Genomic DNA, 22,964 nt, shown 5'->3' with positions numbered 1-22,964 from the left:
AATCCCAAACTGTAATTAAGATTGCCGGAAGAAATATCAACAACCTCAGATATGCAGATGACACAACCTTGATGGCAGAAAGTGAGGAGGAATTAAAGAACCTTTTAATGAGGGTGAAAGAGGAGAGTGCAAAATATGGTCTGAAGCTCAACATCAAGAAAACCAAAATCATGGCCACTGGTCCCAACACCTCCTGGCAAATAGAAGGGGAGGAAATGGAGGCAGTGAGAGATTTTACTTTCTTGGGCTCCATGATAACTGCAGGTGGTGACAGCAGTCACGAAATTAAAAGACGCCTGCTTCTTGGGAGAAAAGCAATGACAAACCTAGACAGCATCTTAAAAAGCAGAGACATCACCTTGCCGACAAAGGTCCATATAGTTAAAGCTATGGTTTTCCCAGTAGTGATGTATGGAAGTGAGAGCTGGACCATAAAGAAGGCTGATCGCCGAAGGATTGATGCTTTTGAATTGATGCTGGAGGAGACTCTTGAGAGTCCCATAGACTGCAAGAAGATCAAACCTATCCATTCTTAAGGAAATCAGCCCTGAGTGCTCACTGGAAGGACACATCCTGAAGCTGAGGCTCTAATACTTTGGCCACCCCATGAGAAGAGAAGACTCCCTGGAAAAGACCTTGATATTGGGAAAGATTGAGGGCACAAGGAGAAGGGGACGACAGAGGATGAGATGGTTGGACAGTGTTCTCAAAGCTATGAACATGGGTCTGACCAAACTGCGGGAGGCAGTGGAAGACAGGAGTGCCTTGTGGTGAACTTCCAACTGACTTCCACAAGTCACCAACAAGTGTGTGTGTGTGTGGAAAAGAACATGTGACCAAATCTCTCTGCGTCTCACAAAAAACTATACTGTATCATACAGAATTTACAAATAATGGATGACCATCACATGATATCATAGATGTAGTAAATCATAATATGAAGATCATTGGTTTGCTGCAGTTGGACAAGGCAAGCAGTTAAATGCAATTAAATAAATAAACCATGTTATTAGAGAACTGGTGCAGATATTACATAGGAGTTTAAATGCTGGTTTAGAGAATCTTTCCTTAAACACAATTAAAGACTACATGGCACCATGTAGACAAATTAGGTTTCCTAATTAATCGGCGTGACAAAGGTGGGGTCACTCTCTTACAGTTCTGTTCCTGTGCTTTTTATGGAAACAATAAAGCGCCAAATAAAGACCAGATCATCAAAGCCCACACACACATTCTGTGTTCACTACTTGTCTCTGAATTTAGGCTAAATCTTTATGAATACAGTATACGCAAATAAACACATAGAAACAAGAGGTGTAGAACTGCTCTTCTTGAGAAGGTGGGACAAGAGTGGGAAGTCATTCCTCTGGAAGTTCAAGAGTATAGCATTAGAATTGTTGGACTACATGCATATGCAAGGAAATGTTCAAGAAGTCAAAGCGGGCATTTGCCAATGCAGAGAATATTCAGCAAACTAATTGATCCCTTAGAAACCTGAGGAACAAGCAGCCCAAGAAGCAGGCTTCACAACTGCAACAGAAAACAATGAACTGCAGAGCACAAGTGCTATCTAGTAACTTTGGCTGGTTTGTTTGCTAGCAGCCATAGACAATCATCACTTCACTTCACTAGGCACTTGTCTTTTTCTGCCACTGTGTTTATGAGGCATGGTTATTGCTGGGGTTTGTTTTTGTGTTTTGTAAAATATTTATAAAAGATAAATGTTTGCTGACTATTAAAAAAAAAAGTAAGCATGCATATGGCCTTGTAAACTGTACACATGGGAGCCAACTCCTAGGGGTTGAGGTTCCTTTGTGGGCCCCAATAAAATATTTGAGGGGACCGGGCCCCCAACGTTGATGGGCATCATCATTCAAATGGTGTTCATGTGCTGTGTTTTCTGGTTGATTATGCAGAATGGGGCTTACCTCCCCCCCCCAATATTTTATTCAAGTTGGCACCCCTGATTGTACACATTGGTCAGTAGTCAAAGTAGAACATGGATGGCTAGTCTCTAGCAGGGCAATGTTGACCTAGTGAGGGTCAAACAACTGCAGATTTGGACCTGGATCACACTCTTGCAAACACATCTATTCACAAAGGGCCTTTTCTATGAATACTTCACTTTGCTGTCCTGTACCACTAACCAAACTGCGGAAGGCAGTGGAAGACAGGAGTGCCTGGCGTGCTCTGGTCCATGGGGTCACAAAGAGTCGGACATGACTAAACAACAACAAACCACATATTGCATTCACTTTTAACAGATAAGAAGTTCCTCCTTTGCAATTATATAGTTATTTAATTTTAATTGGACAAACATCTGATTAATTTGTTAAAAGCTAGAAAGCCAATCAGCATTTTATTAAGAAAAACTCTAATCTTTTCACTTTAATCTTTTACAGTCCTACTTTCCAGACTACAGCTGCTCTCCAGGAGTTAGCTCTTACCAACTTGAAATAGCTATTAAATCTGCAGCTCCATCTGGAATGGAAAATGGCAGATAAAATAATTAGAATCTTACAGCAGTGTTAAGAGGTCTTTGGAGGTGCTTAGAAAGCAGGGGAAGAGAGAAGACATCAGCTTCCAGTAAGCTTCTGTTAACAATGCAGTCTGTTCATTACACAAGGCTAAAGTACCTGCAAGGTGCTAATTAATTCAATACCATCATGCATTTTGTTTTTAATAAGGTGTTTGTTGGGGGGGGGGTGGATCGTTAGACTGAAAAGGATAATGCATCTGTGTTTTCTTTCCAGTGGTATTTAAATGGCACAAAAAAATTGAAGTGGCAGAGGACTCAGTTTCTGCCTTTCAGAAGCTAAGCCATTTCTAATTAGTTTTGTGATCAATACGTGGAGGTGATCCATGATCCTCATTCATACATCTAGCTAAAACTGAATGACTAAAAAAATATAAGAAGCTTTGCTAACATTTTTCCCAATCAGATGTAGGCTGCAGCAGACAATGAAGAGGGGCGCCAGTGTTCCCCTAACCTCCAGTCACCCCTGTCGCTTCTGAATACAGTACAAAGACAGGGAAAGGTGGCAAAGTCAGCCCGGTGCACTGGCCAGGTGTCATATTGGTTCCACTGGTGCATTTGGACTGCGCCAAGCTTGCCACCACCTCTCCCGTCTCCCTCACAGTATTAACAGCAACGTGGGCAGCTGGAGGCCAGGTGGGTGCCACTGTCTGCTACAGAGAATTTTATTTTTTGTTTCTGATCTTTTCACCATGTGATCCTTGCTTTAAAAAAGTTGCATATCCAGATGAAATGGAATAATACTCTATGCTGGCCCCATGGCTGTGGAAGTCCCTCTTGGTGGGTCTGCACCCAATCTCTATGCTGCAGACTTTTTTCAGGGTACTGGAAACAGTCATGTGCCCAAACTGTTAGTCAAGACACCTTCAGAAACTTCTGTATATAACTCAGTACTCTGAATCAATATCTATCAGCAACCTTTAATATACTGTATCTCAAGCAATTAAAGCGGAGGACTTGTTTTAGGAAAGATACTGGTTGTACCTAATACAGTGGTACCTCTACTTACGAATGACTCAACTTACGAATATTTCTACTTACGAATGGAGCTCCATCTGCCATCTTGGATGCTGTTTAGATTTTTTCTACTTACGAATTTTTAGATAGGGTTGCTTCGACTTACAATTTTTTTCGACTTACGAATGTGCATTCGGAACACATTAAATTCGTAAGTAGAGGTACCACTGTAACTACTTCCTAGAAGGCACTTGCATTTTTCTGCATACATATAAGTAGAAGGCAAATGCAGCAGAAAAATACAGCTTGTTAAAATTCAAATTGTATACTGCTTACATTTTTATGTGTCAAGACAATTAATATCATGGACTCGGCTGCAAGAAAATTGCTCCAGCTAACCAACCATTTCAGTGCAATCAAATGTAACTTCAAATATAATTGTAAAATGCCCAATTCAGAGAATATCATTTATTTTATATGCATCCTTGTCCATCCTCTCTTCAAAACAAAACACTTCTTCTTCTTCTTCTTCTTCTTCTTCAAGAAAAGACAAGCAGCTCCTTGCACTTTAAAATCAGCATTGAGCATAAAAGGTTTATTTTCAAACATATCAGCCTGTCATGTCACAACTACTGGTAAGTTAATATTTTAGTTGATAAATCAAATGATCTTTGTCCTGGAGAGGACTGACAAGTGGTCTCTTGCTGCACCACAGAACTGATCAAGCTGGAAAGGCATAGATCTGGACGGTAACCACATCTGGACACTACTGAAAACACCATGTGAGAACAGGACATAACAGAATTAAAATAGACTAAGAAGAAAGGGGACATGTCATGTTCAGATAAGTGACATGATGGCAAGGAAGAATGGCAATTAAATGTTTTTTCCCCTCCCAATGTACCAACAATTCAGTATTGTGCATTTTTCCTTTACAGTAATTTGTGAAGATTCTTCAGAGTCTGTGACACTTCTGTAATATGCACCTAATATATGCAGATAAAGTCCATTTTAATTAGCAGCGTGTTCAAATTTGGTGTGGGGAAGACTTATGAGTGAATACTTAATAAAAACTGCTGCCTTTTAATTTGAGTGTACATTTAACAAGGTCTCTACCATTCCTTTGCAATCTTAAGTCACCCTTTTTAGTAATTATCCCATTCACTTCAGCCTTAAATTATAGATGCAAGCATTAAAAAGCTATTAAAACTTTATTATAGAAGGTGCCATTAAAAATGAATGGGAAATCGAGGTTGAAAGATGCATTCTGTAAAATAGTTTTTTTCTTTTTTTGCCATTCTTCCAAGGTACTGTAGGACAAACAAGGACAAGAATATAGGGCCACCCCAGCCAATCATATAGGCAGGGCCGGCGCATCCATTTAGGCAAACTAGGCAGCTGCCTAGGGCACCAAAATGGAGGGGGCGCTGGCCAGCCTGCCCGCCGCCCCACAGTGCTGCCTGGGGCCACCTCCACTGCGCCTGTCACCTGTTGAGCGGCTTCAGGCGCTCCGGAGGCGCGCTGGGAGCGCGAGCCTGGGGCCACCTCGCCACGCCTCTAAGCTGTTTTTTATTTTATTTTATTTTATTTTATTTTTATTTATTTATTTTCTACTTTTTCTATTTTTTATTTTTTTTATATTTTTCATTAATTGGGGGGGGGGGCGGGGCGCCAGAAGGTGATCTTGCCTACGGCGCAAAAAACCCTAGCACCGGCCCTGCATATAGGACCACACAATCCCACTTCTGCTTCCCCATCCTCCCCGCGTCTGTAGCCTCCCACAAAATCCTCAATAAATGGTTGGGGATCTGAATGCAGGCAGGAGTGCAGGGTCATATCGGGCTGCAATACTAGATCTTGCTCCAGCAGAAGCTTCAATTTGCCAGTCAAGATCATTGCTGATTTGGAGCTGGGTACACTCTCTCTCTCTCTCTCACACACACACACACATTCTCTCTCTCTCTCTCCAGTTAAACCTCGGTTTGCGACCACCTCCGTTTGCGACCGCTTCGGTTTCCGACCACCGCGGACCCGGAAGTGTTTACATCTGTGTTCTGCGGCGCTCGGATGCGCAGAAGTGATCTGCACAGCGTGCGCGTGCGCAGAAGCGCTCTATTGGCGCTTCGCGCATGCGCAGAAGCGTGCCTTCGGGGAGAGACTGGCTCCGCGGAACGGATTGCGATCGCAATCCGAGGTACCACTGTGTGTGTGTGTGTGTGTGTGTGTATTCCAGTACAAGAACAGAAACCTTGACAATGAGCTCAATTTCACCTAGAGGACAAGTGTTCCTTGCTCAAGTCCAATGGCAAGAAAGACATTCTACAGAGCTGATTCCATTTCGTAAAACAGCCATTAGAAAAATGAAAAATTACACTGAAAGGTACGCTTAGCAGACAGATCCATGTGCAAACTAATTTGAACAGACATTTTCTTTAAAAAGTAGGCCAGAAGAAATGTATGATTACTTCTGGCTAAAACTGAGCAAATTAAATTATGAGAAGCTTAATACGTTTATTCAAAATTAAATTGTATAACCTAATGTCAAGGTTATTATATTCTAGATACACCATTTCCTCATCCCAGTTCAAAAGAGAAAAGCGCAATGCTTTGTTTCAGGATGATACTGTGTTAACGCTAGAATTTCTTTCACTGAATGCATTATTATATTTCTCAGTACAATTTGGCAAAACCTTCCTGGCAGTGAAATTGGATGAATTCTGTGCACCTTGTGTCAGAATGTACAAGTCCACCATCTTTTCTTCTTATTGAAAACACAGGAAAATAAAATGAAACTGCAGGAGAGTGTTTATTAAGTCGGACATCCACCCATCCAAGTTCTGTATCGTTCGAAAATTCCAACCAAACTAGAATTGCCACTGAAATTTTGCTTCTAGCAAATGAAATGAAATGCACAATGAAAAGGATAATAGTTTAATTTCACTGCACACAGGTGGTGAGTGACAATAAAGGGTTATTTATTTATTTATTTATTTATTTATTTATTTATTTATGTATCATCATCATCATCATCTAGAGGGGTTCCTAATGTTAGTTACACCTAGATTTCATATACAGGCAATATTACCAAGAGACTGATGCCAGCAAGGGCATTGGTGTAGAAGAGCTGCAGGGTCAAATGGGAACCCCAGAAAATGTTAGAAATTTGTTTCACTCCTTAAAGAAGGAATGAGAGAGTATTGATCACATTAATCAAACAATTTCAAGTAACACCTCTGAGCCATTAGTTGGAATTCTATTTTGGGTGGGTTGCTAATTAAATGACGGAAGTCTATCATTTTCTTAAAGATTCACAACATGTATCTCTTGACTAGCAAAATTTTATCCTGATGTCCAGAGTTGGAACAGGATTTTAGGAAGCAAGAGGTTGTGATGTGAGTAAGATATCTCAGTGACATCTGGTGAGGTATTAAGAGTCAATCAGGGAAATAATGAATGTGTGAGCTACTCTTAGGCTGGCATCTAAATAAATTTACAGTGCAATCCTAACCATATTCTGATAAGTCATCTTGAATTCAATGGGGGCTGACTCTCAGATGAGTGGGGTTGGGGTTGCAGCTCAAATCTCACTTCCAAATCACAGATTTAACATTGATTTTAATATGTTATCATGCATCACAAGTGTTTGAGAGTCAGTCCCCACTGTCTGTTAACTACAAAACAAACTAGCAAAGTTTCCCCCAACAGCACCCAACTGTATACATATGGCATATCTTGAGGCAGCCAGGTCGAAACAAGGATGAAATGTACAAAGCATATTGGAAAATTAGAAAATGGGAACCATCAATATCTGGGGGGAAAAGAGAGAAGAAAAACTCACCGCAAACTCATCTTGCCACTGATGTTCTTTCTGAAATCTCTCTGCTGCTTCAGCAAGGCGCTAAGGGAATAAAAAGAATAAGATTTAGCTGTCAAATAATTTTCAAACAAAGTGCATTGCAAATGAAAGAGATCCTGCTACGGTATCTTCCCAATATAAAACACTTGGTCAACAACACTGAGAACATGTGCGCGCTACAGACTTACATTAGTATACCCGTGAAATCCCCTCAGTTAAGAGGAATCCTCAGGGACTTCAGTTACTATTAAGTCAGTTTAAACTGTAATGTACACACATTAGTGACTAAAGGTATCTTGTGACAAATATGATGGCACCTGCCCTGAGAATCTGAGGAGCAAACAAGTTTAAAATCTAAACAAATATTCTTCAGTTGTAAGCAAGTTCTACAGAATAAGAGCTATACTAACTGCACTTCTGAAAGATCATATGAATGTGACTTTCAGCATCATATTATAGTATTCCGCATCTATATAATCTTTCCCTTCCTCTACTGTGCTTTGCTTATGTATTCCAACATTCTTATATTTAATTGTATCATATTTTAAATTAGGTTTTTAGTTTTCTTGGAGGGTTCTTTTATCACAACAGAAAGACAGGGTACAAAAAAAAATCTGATGTGTTTGCAACACGCACATAATAATCTCATCCACTTCTTTTTTCCATTCAGTGATCCACAGCAATTCATATTAGCAAAGTTGTTGAGAACACAGAAATGCATTTCCATAGTGTTCATCGTGTAAACTTTGTTCATAGCCCTTTCTGTTGTGTATTAAGTCAAAGGATTTTATATCTGTATTACTACTGTCTGTATTTGCATACAGACAGAGTAAAGTAACTGCCTTTTGGTTCCAGAAGGAACAGCTACTATTGGTTCATTTAAGCTGCTGTATTTGGATCCTCTGTCTTATTGGTTTCCTCCAAAAGGCAGCACTGTGATTGCCTGACATTGTTCCCTCCAAAATGTATTCCTTTCTAGCTAGTCCCCCGTCCCTATAAATGTAGCTGTCCTCTCCTCATAGCTTAGTCTTGTTTGCTTTAATAAAGAAGTGTTTCTAGAGAACTGTCTCCAGCATATTATGTCAAGAGAGCTGAAATCACGAACCCCACGTCACAACACTTTCCACGATAATAATGCCAGCTGGAGAGATAAATCCAGCCAATGGTTCAATACCATGACAGGGCACCGCTTCTTCTTCTTCTTCTTCTTCTTCTTCTTCTTCTTCTTCTTCTTCTTCTTCTTCTTCTTCTTCTTCTTCTTCTTCTTCTTCTTCTTCTCCTCTTCTTTGGCAATATCACTCGTAGCCAAGTAAGATTGTCTTTCATAAACCAGTGTTTCTCAACCAGTGTGCCTCCAGATGTTTTGGGACTACAACTCCCATCATCCCTAGCTAGCAAGACCAGTGGTCAGGAATGATGGGAGTTGTAGTCCCAAAACATCTGGAGGCACACTGGTTGAGAAACACTGCCATAAACACGGTTTTAATAATGGGTCCGTAAGTGACTGGGGAGGCCAATTCTGGATCCACACGTCCTTCTACAGTAGGCACATTGGTTTTCAGGTGGGAGTTGATCACGGTGTGGATCTGCCAAACATGCCTTCCTCTTAGCACATTTCTCCCTTGCATCCTGAGATCAAGTGTCTTCAAAGCCCATGACACCTTTGGTAAAGGCTGTTCTCCAACTGGAGCGCTCACAGGCCAGTGTTTCCCAGTTGTCAGTGTTTATAATATTATTATTTTAGATTTGCCTTGAGACAGTCTTTAAACCTCTTTTGTTGACCACCAGCGTTACGCTTTCCATTTTTAAGTTCGGAACAGAGCAGTTGCTTTGGAAGACGATCATCAGGCATCCGCACAACATGACCAGTCCAACAAAGTTGATGTTGAAGAATCATTGCTTCAACACTGGTGATCTTTGCTTCTTCCAGTACACTGATATTAGTTCGCATGTCTTCCCAAGTGACGTGTAAAAATTTTCGGAGACACCGTTGATGGAATCTTTCGAGGAGTTGGAGGTGGCGTTTACAAGTGATCCATGTTTCACAAGCATATAGTAAGGTTGGTAGTACCATAGCTTTGTATACAAGCATTTTGGTTTCCCTGCGAGTGTCCCAGTCCTCAAACACTCTGCACTTCAATCGGGAGAAAGCTGCACTCGCAGAGCTCAGGCGGTGCTGGATTTCTGCATCAATGTTGGCCCTTGTGGAAAGGTAACTGCCTAGGTAGGAGAAGTGATCAACATTTTCCAACATTACACCACTGAGTTGGATTTGTGGCACTGCAGAGGGGTTATTTTGTACTTGTTGGTGTAGCACATTGGTTTTTCCGGATGTTGAGTGATAGGCCAAGCTTTTTGTAAGCTTCTGCAAATATATTTAGGATGGTTTGGAGGTCGTCCTCTGAGCGTGCGCACACTATGTTGTCATCAGCATACTGAAGCTCTATGACGGAAGTTACGGTAACCTTACTTTTTGCTTTCAGCCTGCTCAGATTGAAGAGCTTTCCATCTGTTCGATATATGATTTCTACTCCGGTGGGGAGTTTCCCGTCGACAAAGTGTAGGATCATGGCAATGAAAATAATGAATAGAGTTGGGGCAATAACACAACCCTGTTTAACAACTGATCCCACTGTGAATGGTTCACTGAGAGCCATTGTTATCTGCAAATAAACAGATATTTGTAGAAATAGGGAATATGTTAATAAGAGCTGGGAGGAAAGGTGGAGAAAATCAGAAAGAGGAAGCAATGAGTAAAACAGTGAAGGGGTGGCAGCTAATAGACAGGAACAGAATATATTGGTGGACTGTTTCACACATTCATGTAAATCACTTGATGAATAGTATGTGCACTGTGATTGAGCCACAAGGAAAGGGTGTTTTTTGCAAGTGTGAAATATTGTTTTGTTAGAGAAACTGACCCAAAGTGCCACAGAAGTGAAGGCTAAGTTGATTTTTATGAGATGCGGTATGACTTTATAGCTCAAGTAAACATTTTAGATGACACAAGATCTCTTACTGATAATTCTCACATGACTCCGTGTGGTCCCTGCAGACTGGTGGAGGGCAAATGTTGTCCCCATTTCTTTCTTCCTTACTTTTTCTTTTTTGATGAAATTACAAACTGTGGATCAGGGGAATGCTGTGGAAATATGATAGCCATCTTCAAATATCTCAAGGGCTGTCAAATGGAAGATGGAGCAAGCTTGTTTTCTCCTGCTCTGGAGGGTAGGACTAAAACCAGTGGCTTCAAGTTACAAGAAAGGAGATTCCAACTAAACATCAGGAGTAGCTTTCTGACAGAAATAGCTGTTCAACTGCGGCACAGTCTCGCTTGGGTGGGTAGTGGAGACTCCTTCATTGGAGGTTTTTAAGCAGAGGTTGGATGACCATCTGTCATGGATGCTTTAGCTGAGATTCCTGCATTGCAGGGGGTTGGACTAGATGACCCTTGGGGTCACCTCTAACTCTACAATTCTATGATTCTATGATTGATATTGTTATTATTATTGATGACTGCTGATACTGTTTACATCTCAGTAGATCATTTATTAACAATAATCTTAAAAACCACTGCAAGCATCAATGTCCCTGCATGTCAGAATTGCATGCCCATGCACATCTTAGAACTATGATCTCTGTTCCTCCAGCAACCTACAATTCAATTAGTCATCTGTTATTAACGCAAAAACAATTATCCTTTTAAAATGCTATCTTTGCCCTTGAGCCAGTCTTCCCACTCAGCAAGTGAAGAAAAGGGAAGGTTTCTATTCATCTTCCTGGTGCAGTTGCTATCCCCTTATTCTGTAGGCCAAAATCTACCATAAAATGTAAATGAACAGAAACAGAAGCACATAAATGATTATATTTACTTTGTGCGGCCTCTGAACTTTTCTGTTCATTTTACAGAGATATGAAAGATCACAAAAAAGAAAAGGCCGGATCATCCATCAGTCTGAAAACTGGCCGTGCCTTGAAAGGTCTGGCCACGCATCCCATGGGCCTCTGTGTTAGTAATCTGAGAAAAGGTTTTGATGTGCTGCCATCAGAAGGAAAGAAACATGGGGAAAATTTATCTGATCTAAAAAGAGCAGCTCCCAAGGAGGCTTATTCATCTTCACATTTTATTTTGTTTTATTAGTCACTTCTTTATCTCTTCTCGGCCAGCACACAATTCTGACAGCTAATATGATGACCCTTTTAAAAAGGTATCACAATAGTATACAGTACAATAAGATCTGCCCTTTTGTACTTCTCACAACCCGCTTTAAGTAATTGAAGTATGCACATCTGAACGCCTCTTAATACTTCAGGCTATTATTATACTCTGCGAAAACAGACACTCATTACACCTCTGTCTGCGAGACTAAAAACTAACAGACAAAGAGCAGGATTCAAAGGAATTACTGTTATGCAAGTAATACCCAAGGAAGCTAAGGAAATATCAAAGCATGCCTGAAACAATATGGTAAAGTAAAATTAAATCTATCACTTCAAACCATCATTACTATTTTTTAATATCTATCTAATAGCCAGAATTCTCTCTCTTTGTTGTGCTCTGTTCCCAGAAATCTCACATCACTGTCTTGCACAAGGAGGTTCCCTTACATTTCTGCAGCTCACACATGGTCAATTGTAGTTCAGTGTTAAAACTGCTTCCTCTCCAAGATGCTGGAAAGTATCGTTCTGGAGTAAACCATCTTCCTCTGCCAAAGTAGACATCCAGTTTCATTGCAGAGGCACAGTCAGCTAGCCTCTCTCTTGGACTGGAGTAGGCACACACAACCTGATCAGCTTGCATTTAGCTTGGTGGACCAAATGTACCAAGTGGACATGGTGGCTTGCTAACCTAGTATCTCATTCCCGCAACCTCCACCCTTTCATGCCACCACACAGTTGGTGGGCACATTTGACTTTGTGACTCACAAGCTGAGGCACAGCTTAAGAGCCTCATTAAGTAGGCAAGGCAGGTAAAGGAGTCAGGGTTAAGAGCCAAGGACCTGCAATGCCCATTGCCAATTTAGGATTAAACATACCAGCTACCTCCCTCTGTCTCTCTTTTTGTACAAGCTATCTAGAGCCAATTATTTAAGCCACATTTAGACAGATATACTAGGAGGTAGGGAAGTTAGAGACCAGTTATCTCTCTGGTTATTACATATGGGTTTGTTCCAGTACAGCTAATACAATTACACTGCATACACATCCTAGGGCTGGACTCTTTCCCATGAACATGCAGCAACACGGGGCTCAGTCTGAGTAAATATCAGCCAATGCACTATTAGTTCATAATGACTAATTCCTGCAGACAAGCAGTAGTGCAAGGCATAATTAGGAAGCGACTGAATATTAGGAACTGGAGCATTAAAATACCTTGGAAAGCAATTAAATTTGGTCCAACAGTGTGGAGACATTACAAACTGATCACATATGTGAGGAAAAGAGTGAGCAGTGCACTATGAGAAACGAGAGTGGCACCAGATTTCCTAGAATCACATTTCATGGTGGATGGAGTTACCGTATAGTCACAAAAATGCCTTTGTGTCTACCCAGCATGTGACCAGCCACATTAGGACTGAAAGCCATCTTACTAAGAACATTTTTGCTTAAATCATCATGCTGCATTTGTTAGCAGCACTAAGGTAACATGACTCACACTGGGTGCACATTACTCATTCATTTTTTTAAAATGTTACTTTTCTGAAAAGTCTTAAATGCCTATTTGCAGCATGGGCCGTATGGGGCCACCTCCATCACCCTTTTCCAATGTTATGTTATGCTCTCCAGTGCAGAACATTTTACACATGCTGTTATCAAACACACTTCACTGCAAGAGGCAAACTCAGGTACATCACTAATCTTACACTGGAACATGAGGTGGCATCCAGCCACAGATCTCCAGTGCACATTTGTCACATGTGTACTCTTAACAGAGGTGTACACCTCTGATAATTTGGCTGAAATCTACTTAACTATTACAAAACTGTAACTAGCAATGGTGGTGGTTAAAGAGTTGCAAAGGGGAAGACTGAAGCCAGCTCATCTCTGCCTCTTGTTCTCTCCCTTTGGTGTCCAACAGATCTTTATACGATGCATTGTATTAACTTGCAGGGTCAGGAATGATTCTGATGAATTTTTGGTTTCTTCCCAACCTAAGGATTCTTAGGAGACTAAACATCTCCAGTGCATTTAATCCACTTGACAAAGACTTTCCAGCATTTGCTGCTATGATCCTAGTAATTATGTTTTAAAATACAATCAGTTGTTCTCCATAATCAGGGGGCTCCACATATTCTGCAAGGCAGTAATGCCACTTAATAACCCTTACAGGGAAATGTTACTTCTTTTCCATAGATGGAAAGTATGGGTCGAGGGATTACTTTTCTGTTCACTGGTAAGTAATATAATTCTACATTTTTGTATAATCCACCCAGTGCAAAATTGACATTAACCTCACTGAAAGGAATGCTTGAGTGGTGCTCTTTACAATTGCCTTTTGTATACTGGGATTTGGGCTGCAGAAATTGCAAGCAGGGTGTGCTCTAATGATAATTACAAGCCATGATGTGAATTAAAGACCACTGAGGAAGGTGGGTTAGGTTAACTACGGTAGTCTAACATGTTGGTGAAATGGAGGCTTTTTCCAGTTGTTGTTTTATTATTGTAGTTAAGGTTCTAATCCACAATGGCTATAGGTAAAGAAATAGGATTGCAATTTAGTCTTCTCCGATTTTGCATTCTCAAGATTTCTGGACTACAACTCCTATTATCCCTGGCTATTGGCCATAGACGATTGGCCATGCCGGCTGGTGCTAATGTGAGTTGTAGTTCGGAACATGTTGAGGGCACCAATTTGGGGAAGTGTGGTTCTGCATATGTAATATATTTCATGAATAAGCGTTGTATGACAAATACGATGTTTTGCATTATATATATTTTAACAGAAGTCTCTGCTTAATATCAAAGGAATTTAAATAGTGCTAACCCACTGACACATAAAATTATACTACTGGCATTAGCTCTCTTTTTCCTTTGACACATTTGATTGTAAATATTCATATGCAAGTTATCAGCAAAAAAAAAAAAGTCTCTCTCACAAACAGAAACCTGGAATACCTTGTGAATGGTGCTGACACAGGCTTATTTCTTTGTAATATTTTATACAATTCAGTACATTTATTCTTCCTGGTGTTTTTATCACATTACCATATATGATTTTCTCCTAGGGTATTTGAGAAAGAAAAATGCCCGAAGACACATAATGAAACAGAAGTGTATATACCAATTCAATTTCCAGGGAATAAAATCTTGCATATCACATCACACTCTGTAAATGTCTAAGGGATTTTCTTTTTAAAAAATGAAGTATTGTTGTGGCTTCTGTGTGCCTACTGTGCTGCAAATATTTCTGAATGTTGCAGAGTAGATAAGTGAATGCTTCCTCTCCAGCACAGGGCTATAAGACAGAACATGCTTGAAAAGGGAGGGAGGGAAAGAGGTAAAGAGTGTAGGGAGAGAATTGCCAATTGTGTTATTGAGCTATAAATCTGATCATATAGTCTGCATTGTATAATCCTGAGTATGGTTTAGCCACCCCCCCCCCCCTTGTTCTCTTTGCCTCTATGCCTCTGTGTGTCAAAGTGCAACGTAACAACAGTGAGACTTGCTATCAAGGCTAAGAGCCTTGTCTGGAACACAGAAGGGCTTATCAGCTGCTATGCCTGACGCATAGTCTTACTCAAGGCTGCTGGAAGTTGCTAGCTTGACGCGTAAACTGAAGGCTTACTGTTTACGCACAGGACCAGACACGGATCTTCCTTATATGTACTTGTGACCCCCTTGCGTACGCACATTTACAGAGGAGGGGGAAAGGAGCCCCCCCCCTAAAGAAGTGTATAAGAAGCTTTGCAATTTGTGTTTCTTTACTCTTGTCATCAGGAGTCTCTCTAATTAGAGATTAAAACTCTTTCTCTGGAACTCAACCCCAGTTAGTAGCTGATAAGGCTACAAGAGAAAGAGCAAGTTGACAAGGGAGGTATTAGACTGGAACTATAGCCAGGATCTAGCTCCCATGTCTACCAGGCACTGCCTATGGGAGCAGCACCTGGGAACTGACTGTATGAAACATCAACAGAGTCTATACACTTCACCCAATAATTATTAAAGCCACCCTCAACTATTCAAGCTATTAACATGTGTACTTAGGCTAGACACCTTTATCCGCCCCCCCCCCCACCAATATGTTCATATGCATGATATGATCCTCCCAAGGTAGTAGGGGAAGAAAGGAACAGTCTCCCAGCCATTTCTGGTCCACATCCCCACTTCTGGACCACATGGTTGTATGCATAATCCATTGGGGGTTATGCGTTGGAGGTATTTAAGCAACGGCCAGGGATGCTGTAGTTAAATCCTGCACCACAGATCTTCCTTTCAACATAGGGTTGGACTAGATGACGTCTAAGGTTCATACCAATCATAGCTGTCAAGTTCTCCCTTTTTAAAAGGGAAATTCCCTTATGCCGAATAGGATTCCTCGTGAGAAAAGGGAAAACTTGACAGCTATGGTACCAATTCTTTATTTGTATGATCCTATGTGTTCTCCCTTTTTAAAAGGGAAATTCCCTTATGCCGAATAGGATTCCTCGTGAGAAAAGGGAAAACTTGACAGCTATGGTACCAATTCTTTATTTGTATGATCCTATGTGTTCTTGAAGCTACGAACATGAGTTTGACCAAACTGCGGGAGGCAGTGGGAGACAGGAGTGCCTGGCGTGCTATGGTCCATGGGGTCACGAAGAGTCGGGCACGACTAAACGACTAAACAACAACAAATGTGTGAACCTGCTGACGTGTAATTAACGTGCTATGTAAAACAAAACAACAACCCAAGAATATGTTTAATTTACTGCAGATATCCTGACCTAAATCACAATGACCGCTTCCCCAACATAAAGGGGAGGCGCATTTTGCGCAGTCGCGCGCAGCCACCCTTGGGAACCCTAGGGCAGACCTGGAAGTTTGGAGGCTGGCACTGCCTACCTGAGGCTGGAGGCTGGAGTCACCGCCCACTCCATCAGCCGACCAATCCGGCCGAAGGGGGCGTGCCAGGGGGATTGGCCAGGTAGGATCAGGTAGGCTTACCTGCACACAAAGAAGAGGAGCCATTCTTGGGAAGCAGCCGACGGATTCAGAGCTTTCCCACCCTCCACTCCCTAACCTTTTTGCTTGCTTTACAGGTCCATAGGAGAATAAAATAAATAAATAAAGGAAAAAATAAAATAAAATAAAATAAAAACAAATAAATAAAAATGTTTACTTCCACAGGCTTCTTGCTTTTCAGGTTTTCTTCCACAGGCTTCGTGCTTTTCAGGTTTTTCTTCCACAGGCGTACACGCACGCAGGCGCTGCTACGACCGGTCGCTGTTAAAGGGCTGGAAAGGACTTTCCGTGCATTGGCAGGTTTCGCCTTTCCCGTAGCAATTCGTCACAACTTTGGCGGATGCAGGCCTTGGCCGGAATCCTTTAGTCATTTACACAAAGGGGAAGGGCGTGGGGGCGGTGACCCCCCGCCCTATTGCGGCGGCGATAACAGGGTTCCCGTAATCGGGCATCAAGGGGGGGGGCATTTGGCGATGCCACTTGGCTGGTTATTGCCCTCCCCCTCCAGCGGCGGCGATCCGGGGGGCGGGCTATCTGCTTGAACATATGTTCTCCAGAGTTAGCCCAACCCCCACTCATGCTGGACAACCCTGAAGATCACCCCACCCCCTGCGGGGGGCTGGGAGGGATATACGCCCAATGCCTGCGCCAAGGTCTTCCTACATCTGAATTTTAATAAAGTTGTGGCCAATTTTTAATCCCATAAATACGTAGTCCTGTGTCGTTATTCCACTCGGGGCTGCCCTGGGGGGCTGGGGGGACTCCGCCTGACTGCGCAAAAGTAGGGCAAAGCCCTCCACTGAAGGTGAGCCATGGTTCCCTGAAACAAGTTACCGTAAATGCTCTCTTGCTAGAACCCCAGCAAATTGAAACCCTGCATTAATTTAAGGCAGGCTGTCTACTTCAAGGATTGAAGCATGGAGTTTACCAACCAGTCACCCATTTTTGTTAGTGTCAGATGGTCCATTAACCCCCCATCTTCCCCCGACTGTCAGGAGCTGCAGAAATTGAGAGCTTGATAGAACAGCCACAATGCTATGACAACCTGATAGCACCGGGGAATGTTTCAGATGTGAATTTAAGATAAGAGAGTGCTGTAGCTAAAATATGAAGAAAAATGAGTGGAAAGAGAGCAAGAAATAGCCTTGCAAATCTGTCCTGACAAGCAGCAGTAAAATTTTGCAAGAACAGCTTATCCAGTTGGAGAACGCTGTTACTTCTTTTAACATACAATTTATTCTGCTCATTTCCAAGACTCTCTTTTTTAAAAAAATGTCACATTTATGCTGCAATAATTCACAGCCTTTAAACATGAGGGGACATTTTTTTTCTCAGGAAGATTCAATGCATGGAACAACTGGTGACACAATTAATATCAAATATAATTTACATTTATGTAGCACGTTTCAAAGTGTGAAATGCTCTTCACTAATATTAATTCCTAATCCTTACAACAGCCCTGTAAGGCATGACAGTATCATCACTTCCATATTGCAGATCTGAGTGAAGGTTGGCAGAGAATAGGGAACAGCCCAAACATAAGTTCCAGAAAGAATGGGGAAAATGTAGAGAATATTTTAAAAAGCAGTGTCCCCAGGTAAATACCTGGCCTTGTTTTGATTAACTTCTGCAGGAAGATTTATGGTTCTTAGGTTACAATTTGGAAAAATCGTAAAAATAATTCAAAGAAGAGACAGTGTAGAAGGAGAAAATAGAAAAATGTGTACATGATGAAGGAAGTCTAAAAAGAAGAATTTGGAATGAAAAGAAGGTATATATACAGTATATATGTGACAAATTTTTCTTTTATCTTTTGTTCTGTTTTCCTGTCTTGTTTGTTTTGCTTTGGGAGTCAAGGGTAGTGGTTTGTTCTGTTTTCGTTGTCGGTGTAATTGATTTATGGTCTAAATAATTTCAATAAAATTAATAAAATATGAAAAAAGATTGGCAGAAAATATATGCCTAAGAAAACCAAGGGAGAATTCATGGCTCTTTCTAGTGCTTAGGTGGAGATTTCCTAGTTCATGATCCTAAATTCAACAGCTCTAGGAAGGCAGTGCACACATGTGCTCCACTGTCTCCTCTGACTGACAGCAGCTCTTAGTCCCTCCCTGCAGATCGATGTCAGGGACTGAACCCGAAACTTTCTGCATGCAAAGCAGGTGTTCTACCACTGAGATACTGCCTTCTGTAGGTCAACCATCTGAAAGATCAGATACACCCTCAGCAACTGAAGGCTGCCTTTATTTGCCTTTTGCCAAAATCATACAACTCGGTTTAGTTTTGAATCCAGTGTCTAGTTCATACAAAGCAAAGCCATACTTATTCTCCATTTAAATCATTTATCTGATTTTCACTATTTTTTTAAGATGCAATCCCCTTGAATATATCTTTACATTTGGGTATCAAAGAAATATATCACCTGAACGCTTCTGAAGTCTCATTTTAAAAGGATCTACGCCGGCTCCCTCGGCCAATAATGCGAGATGAGCGCGCAACCCCAGAGTCGGTCACGACTGGACCTAATGGTCAGGGGTCCCTTTACCTTTACCTTACTCTTTGACTGTCCCACTTTTTTCAAGGTAAACAATTCCGCAGAAATCTTAACCAGGCAAGAAACTATTGCCATGTACAGAAGCAGACTAGATACCAATCAAGTTACATTGCCTCTTAATACATCAAAGGTATGCTCAGCTGATTGTTTAAGACTCCAAACAAATTCAGATGCAGCCTGCAAAAAGAAAACAAAAAAATGACTCCCATAGCATTTGATTCCAGAGAGTGTAAATTGAAAGTTCCACAGCTGGCAAATTACAGTCCTTTTTGCAACCCGGCTTGATTTAATAGATAAAAGTAAACAATACCTTGTGCCCCGTTTCTGTATCAAGATTTGAAGACTCTCTCCCCATACTAATAAAAAGTCAGGTTTACCAATTAGCTCTCCTTTCTGAATGTCTGCCAATGTGTAATTGTGTACACTAGGAATAAATTGTTTTAGTATAAAAGGATTCTTCTATACAAAGGAGATTAATTGCTAAACAGAACAATAGCACATCTTGGCATTCCATCACCGATGCAGAAAACGTGGCCGTCTAGTAAGGACTAAACTTCATTAACTTTCTGTAAATTTAATTGAGGATGTATTTAGAATGGCAGCTTGATGTTTGCACACATAAATTTCTAGGCTAGCCTCTTAACTTCACCCAACACATTCAACACATCCAAATAAACACACTTAAGCTGGGACTCCAGCATTAAATATAATCACACTGAATAGAAGTTTGACATTGCTTTGACACACCCAACTGTAACCAACATGCCACAAATATCTGGTCAATGTAGTGTCCTCCGTAACCTTATATTGGAATGGAGAGGAACATTTACGTATCAAGAAAAGTCTTTGAGAAGCTACTGCTCATAGCATGTGCCTTGCTGAATCCCATGTTTTCCATTTCAACATCATGCTTCCCATCCATACACATCCTGAGTAGAAAAATTCCAATACTTATTCTACTAATTCCAATTAATTCCCATGGTTGAAATCTAGCATCTAGAGTCAAAACATATTTATCCTAGGTGTTTTAGTGGTTCAAGACTCCTTTGGCCAGAGACCTACAGCCAACACTCTGCCCTATTTTTTCCTGTTCCCTCTCAAACTCTTTTCAATAGCAAAACTGTGATTCCCTGGATCCTGAAAAGAGATTTCTGAAGAGTTGCTTGTTCTGTTAGTTCTAAATGGGTTTTTGTAATGCTTAAAGCTTTGATAACTGAACTCAAGAGCCTGGATTTATCACTGCTGATTTCCAGCAAAGGTGTTTAATTAGGATGTCTCCCACTTCTCTGCATATAAAGGAAAGTTAAAATTACCACCTTCTAACTTACAAGAAAACCACAAAGCATCAAAATCTCGCGTGCATACACAAAACACAACACTTTGTGCCACTTCTGGTGCTACTTTGTTTTGTGAGTCTCTCACACCTCCCATTTATAAAGAGAAACCACCCGCATCACCTGGACCGACTTAGCACCATACCAGGATGCTGAAAGATTCCCACAGTGCAATATTATAAGCTTTCCATCACCTTTGTCATCTATGTCTTGACACTATTTTGAGCACGCTCTGATTCAGCAAGATCACCAGTTGTTCCCAAGGTCCTTGCCTCTCTTACCAGACAGCGCACCCTTCCCAGACCCCAGTGCAACCAGGAAAGCAACTTGCAAATCAGCCCCCTCCCTAGGAAAAAATAGCTACAGCTTTGCATAAAATGTCCATGCATTTATAAATTCTAGATTCAAATTTAGAAATAATAATTCATACTCGGAGTAGAGTCACTGAAACCAATGGATTTACATTAATCGCACCTCACATAAACTCACTGGTTGCAATGGGTCTACTTCAGCTGGGTACCATACCCTTACTGTAATACGATACAACTCACAGGCATTTGAAAACTGGCAGACACTTCCTGGAAACCTTGACTTTATTAGCTACAAGGGAATATGACTGTTTTACATAGTTTTTTGAAAACATTTTAGATGCATTTTTTATTGCGTTTAAATATTTAAATACTTTTTTTAAAAGAATAGCATTGTTTAGCCACTTTGGTGTTTTCTGTCCTGGATTCCTTTGGTGAGAAACTGCAAGGCCCCTGCTGTCCATGGTCCTTTAGCTTTAAACCATATTTGGACCAGACAGCCTTTCAAACAGACACTAGAACTCGTGGACATCTAGTGAAGTTGAATGTTGGAAGCTTAAGTGTTGGAAGATTCTCCACATAGTGGAGGCAGGGATGGATTTCACTCCCACAGGAGGCAGTGATGACCACAAACTTGAGTGACTTTAAAAGAGGATCAATCAAATTCATGGTGGATAAGGCCATCAATGGCTACTAGGCATGATGTCCATGCTCTGACTCCACAGTAGAGGGCAGTATACTTCTGAATAGGAGTTGCTGGAACCCACAGGAAGAGTCCTGCTTGTCGGTTTCCTACAGCTATCTGTGAGGTCAGGATGCCATTGGCCTAGTCCAACAGGCTCTTCTTGTGTTCTCATCCTCTGTACACATGGACACCCTATGCACAAGTTGTTGCTTAGTTGTTTAGTCGTGTCCGACTCTTTGTGACCCCATGGACCATAGCACGCCAGGCACTCCTGTCTTGCACTGCCTCCCGCAGTTTGGTCAAACTCATGTTCGTAGCTTCGAGAACACTTTCCAACCATTTTGTCCTCTGTCGTCCCCTTCTCCTAGTGCCCTCAATCTTTCCCAACATCAGGGTCTTTTCCAAGGATTCTTCTCTTCTCATGAGGTGGCCAAAGTATTGGAGCCTCAGCTTCACGATCTGTCCTTCCAGGGAGCACTCAGGGCTGATTTCCTTCAGAATGCATAGGTTTGATCTTCTTGCAGTCCATGGGACTCTCAAGAGTCTCCTCCAGCACCATATTATTTCAGTGCTAAAGCCACATGCAGGTAAGTTCATTTGTAGATGAACAGGGTACATGCGGGATGTTAATTTTGGTAAACATTTTACTCACAGTCCCATCACATATAAATCAGACTATAGGTTTGAAATACATAACTACACAGTAGCTCTCCATTAGCATGGATGGGGAAGATGGATCTTCTTGGCTGGGAGAAAAATGAAAACTTTCCCAGCCACTATTACTGAGGATAATTTTCATCTGCTTTCCCTTCAAAATTTGTACTCAAGCTGTCTAAATTATAATGGCAGTATAGCGCTGAATGACATCCTGACTTTACATTGTCAATCTGAGCCTCGGATGTGAAGTGTGACACAAGACACCCACCACTTTTCATTTCAAGAAGTCTTGGTTTGTCACTTAATTAAGGCAGAGAGGATGACAGTTCAGAAAAGAAGAAGTTGCTTTTCTGGCAAGGTTTGACACACTGGCCACGGCTTAAACATGATAAAGTAGTCTATGCAAAAAATGCTCAAGTGCTGCTTTAAACCTTAAGGCTTACCTTTGGGAAATGAGGGTTTATGTGGCAATCTACTAGGTGTTTTTTTTAAAAAAATGTTTCTATATAAATGTGACACATTTCTAAGGCAATTGTCAACATTCACCAATTTCTCCTTGAGTTTTCAAAACTTCAGGTTGTGTTTAATTGTGGTTTGCTTCAGTGCACATGTAAGAGCGGTGATGACATTTTGTCTCATTTGAATTTCTCCCCAGATTTCCAGGTTCAGGGGGCCAAACTAGATTTTTAAAATAAATTGCAGCTCTGCCCTCTCAGATAAGCCTCTGCCATGGTTCTCCACATCTTGAATATATTAGGAGGATTAGCATTCACAGGCCTGGCTTGTATGGTTCTGTCAAAGCTATGGTTGCAACTTTTTCAAGTTCAAGCCACACTCTGATATGCCAAGCTCAGTTGGTAGAGCATGAGACTGTTAATCTCGGGGTTGTGTATTCAAGCCCCACATTGAGCAAAA

At 41.2% G+C, this 22,964-nt stretch overlaps 1 protein-coding gene across 7 annotated transcripts in view; it reads right to left on the bottom strand.

The window, feature by feature from the left end:
* The window catches only part of CACNA2D1 (calcium voltage-gated channel auxiliary subunit alpha2delta 1), a 407,398-nt gene that overhangs the window by 205,457 nt on the left and 178,977 nt on the right, over positions 1-22,964 (bottom strand). For all 7 annotated transcript variants that reach the window (XM_088651901.1, XM_035127294.3, XM_088651903.1 and 4 more), the window contains exon 4: positions 7,332-7,391. In XM_088651901.1, coding sequence (XP_088508027.1) covers positions 7,332-7,391 — 60 coding nt within the window. The remainder of the gene's footprint in view (positions 1-7,331; positions 7,392-22,964) is intronic.

Source organism: Zootoca vivipara, chromosome 9, assembly GCF_965207765.1.
Source record: "Zootoca vivipara chromosome 9, rZooViv2.hap1.1, whole genome shotgun sequence".
NCBI classification, from domain to species: domain Eukaryota; kingdom Metazoa; phylum Chordata; class Lepidosauria; order Squamata; family Lacertidae; genus Zootoca; species Zootoca vivipara.
This window is presented reverse-complemented; position numbering and strand designations above follow the sequence as displayed.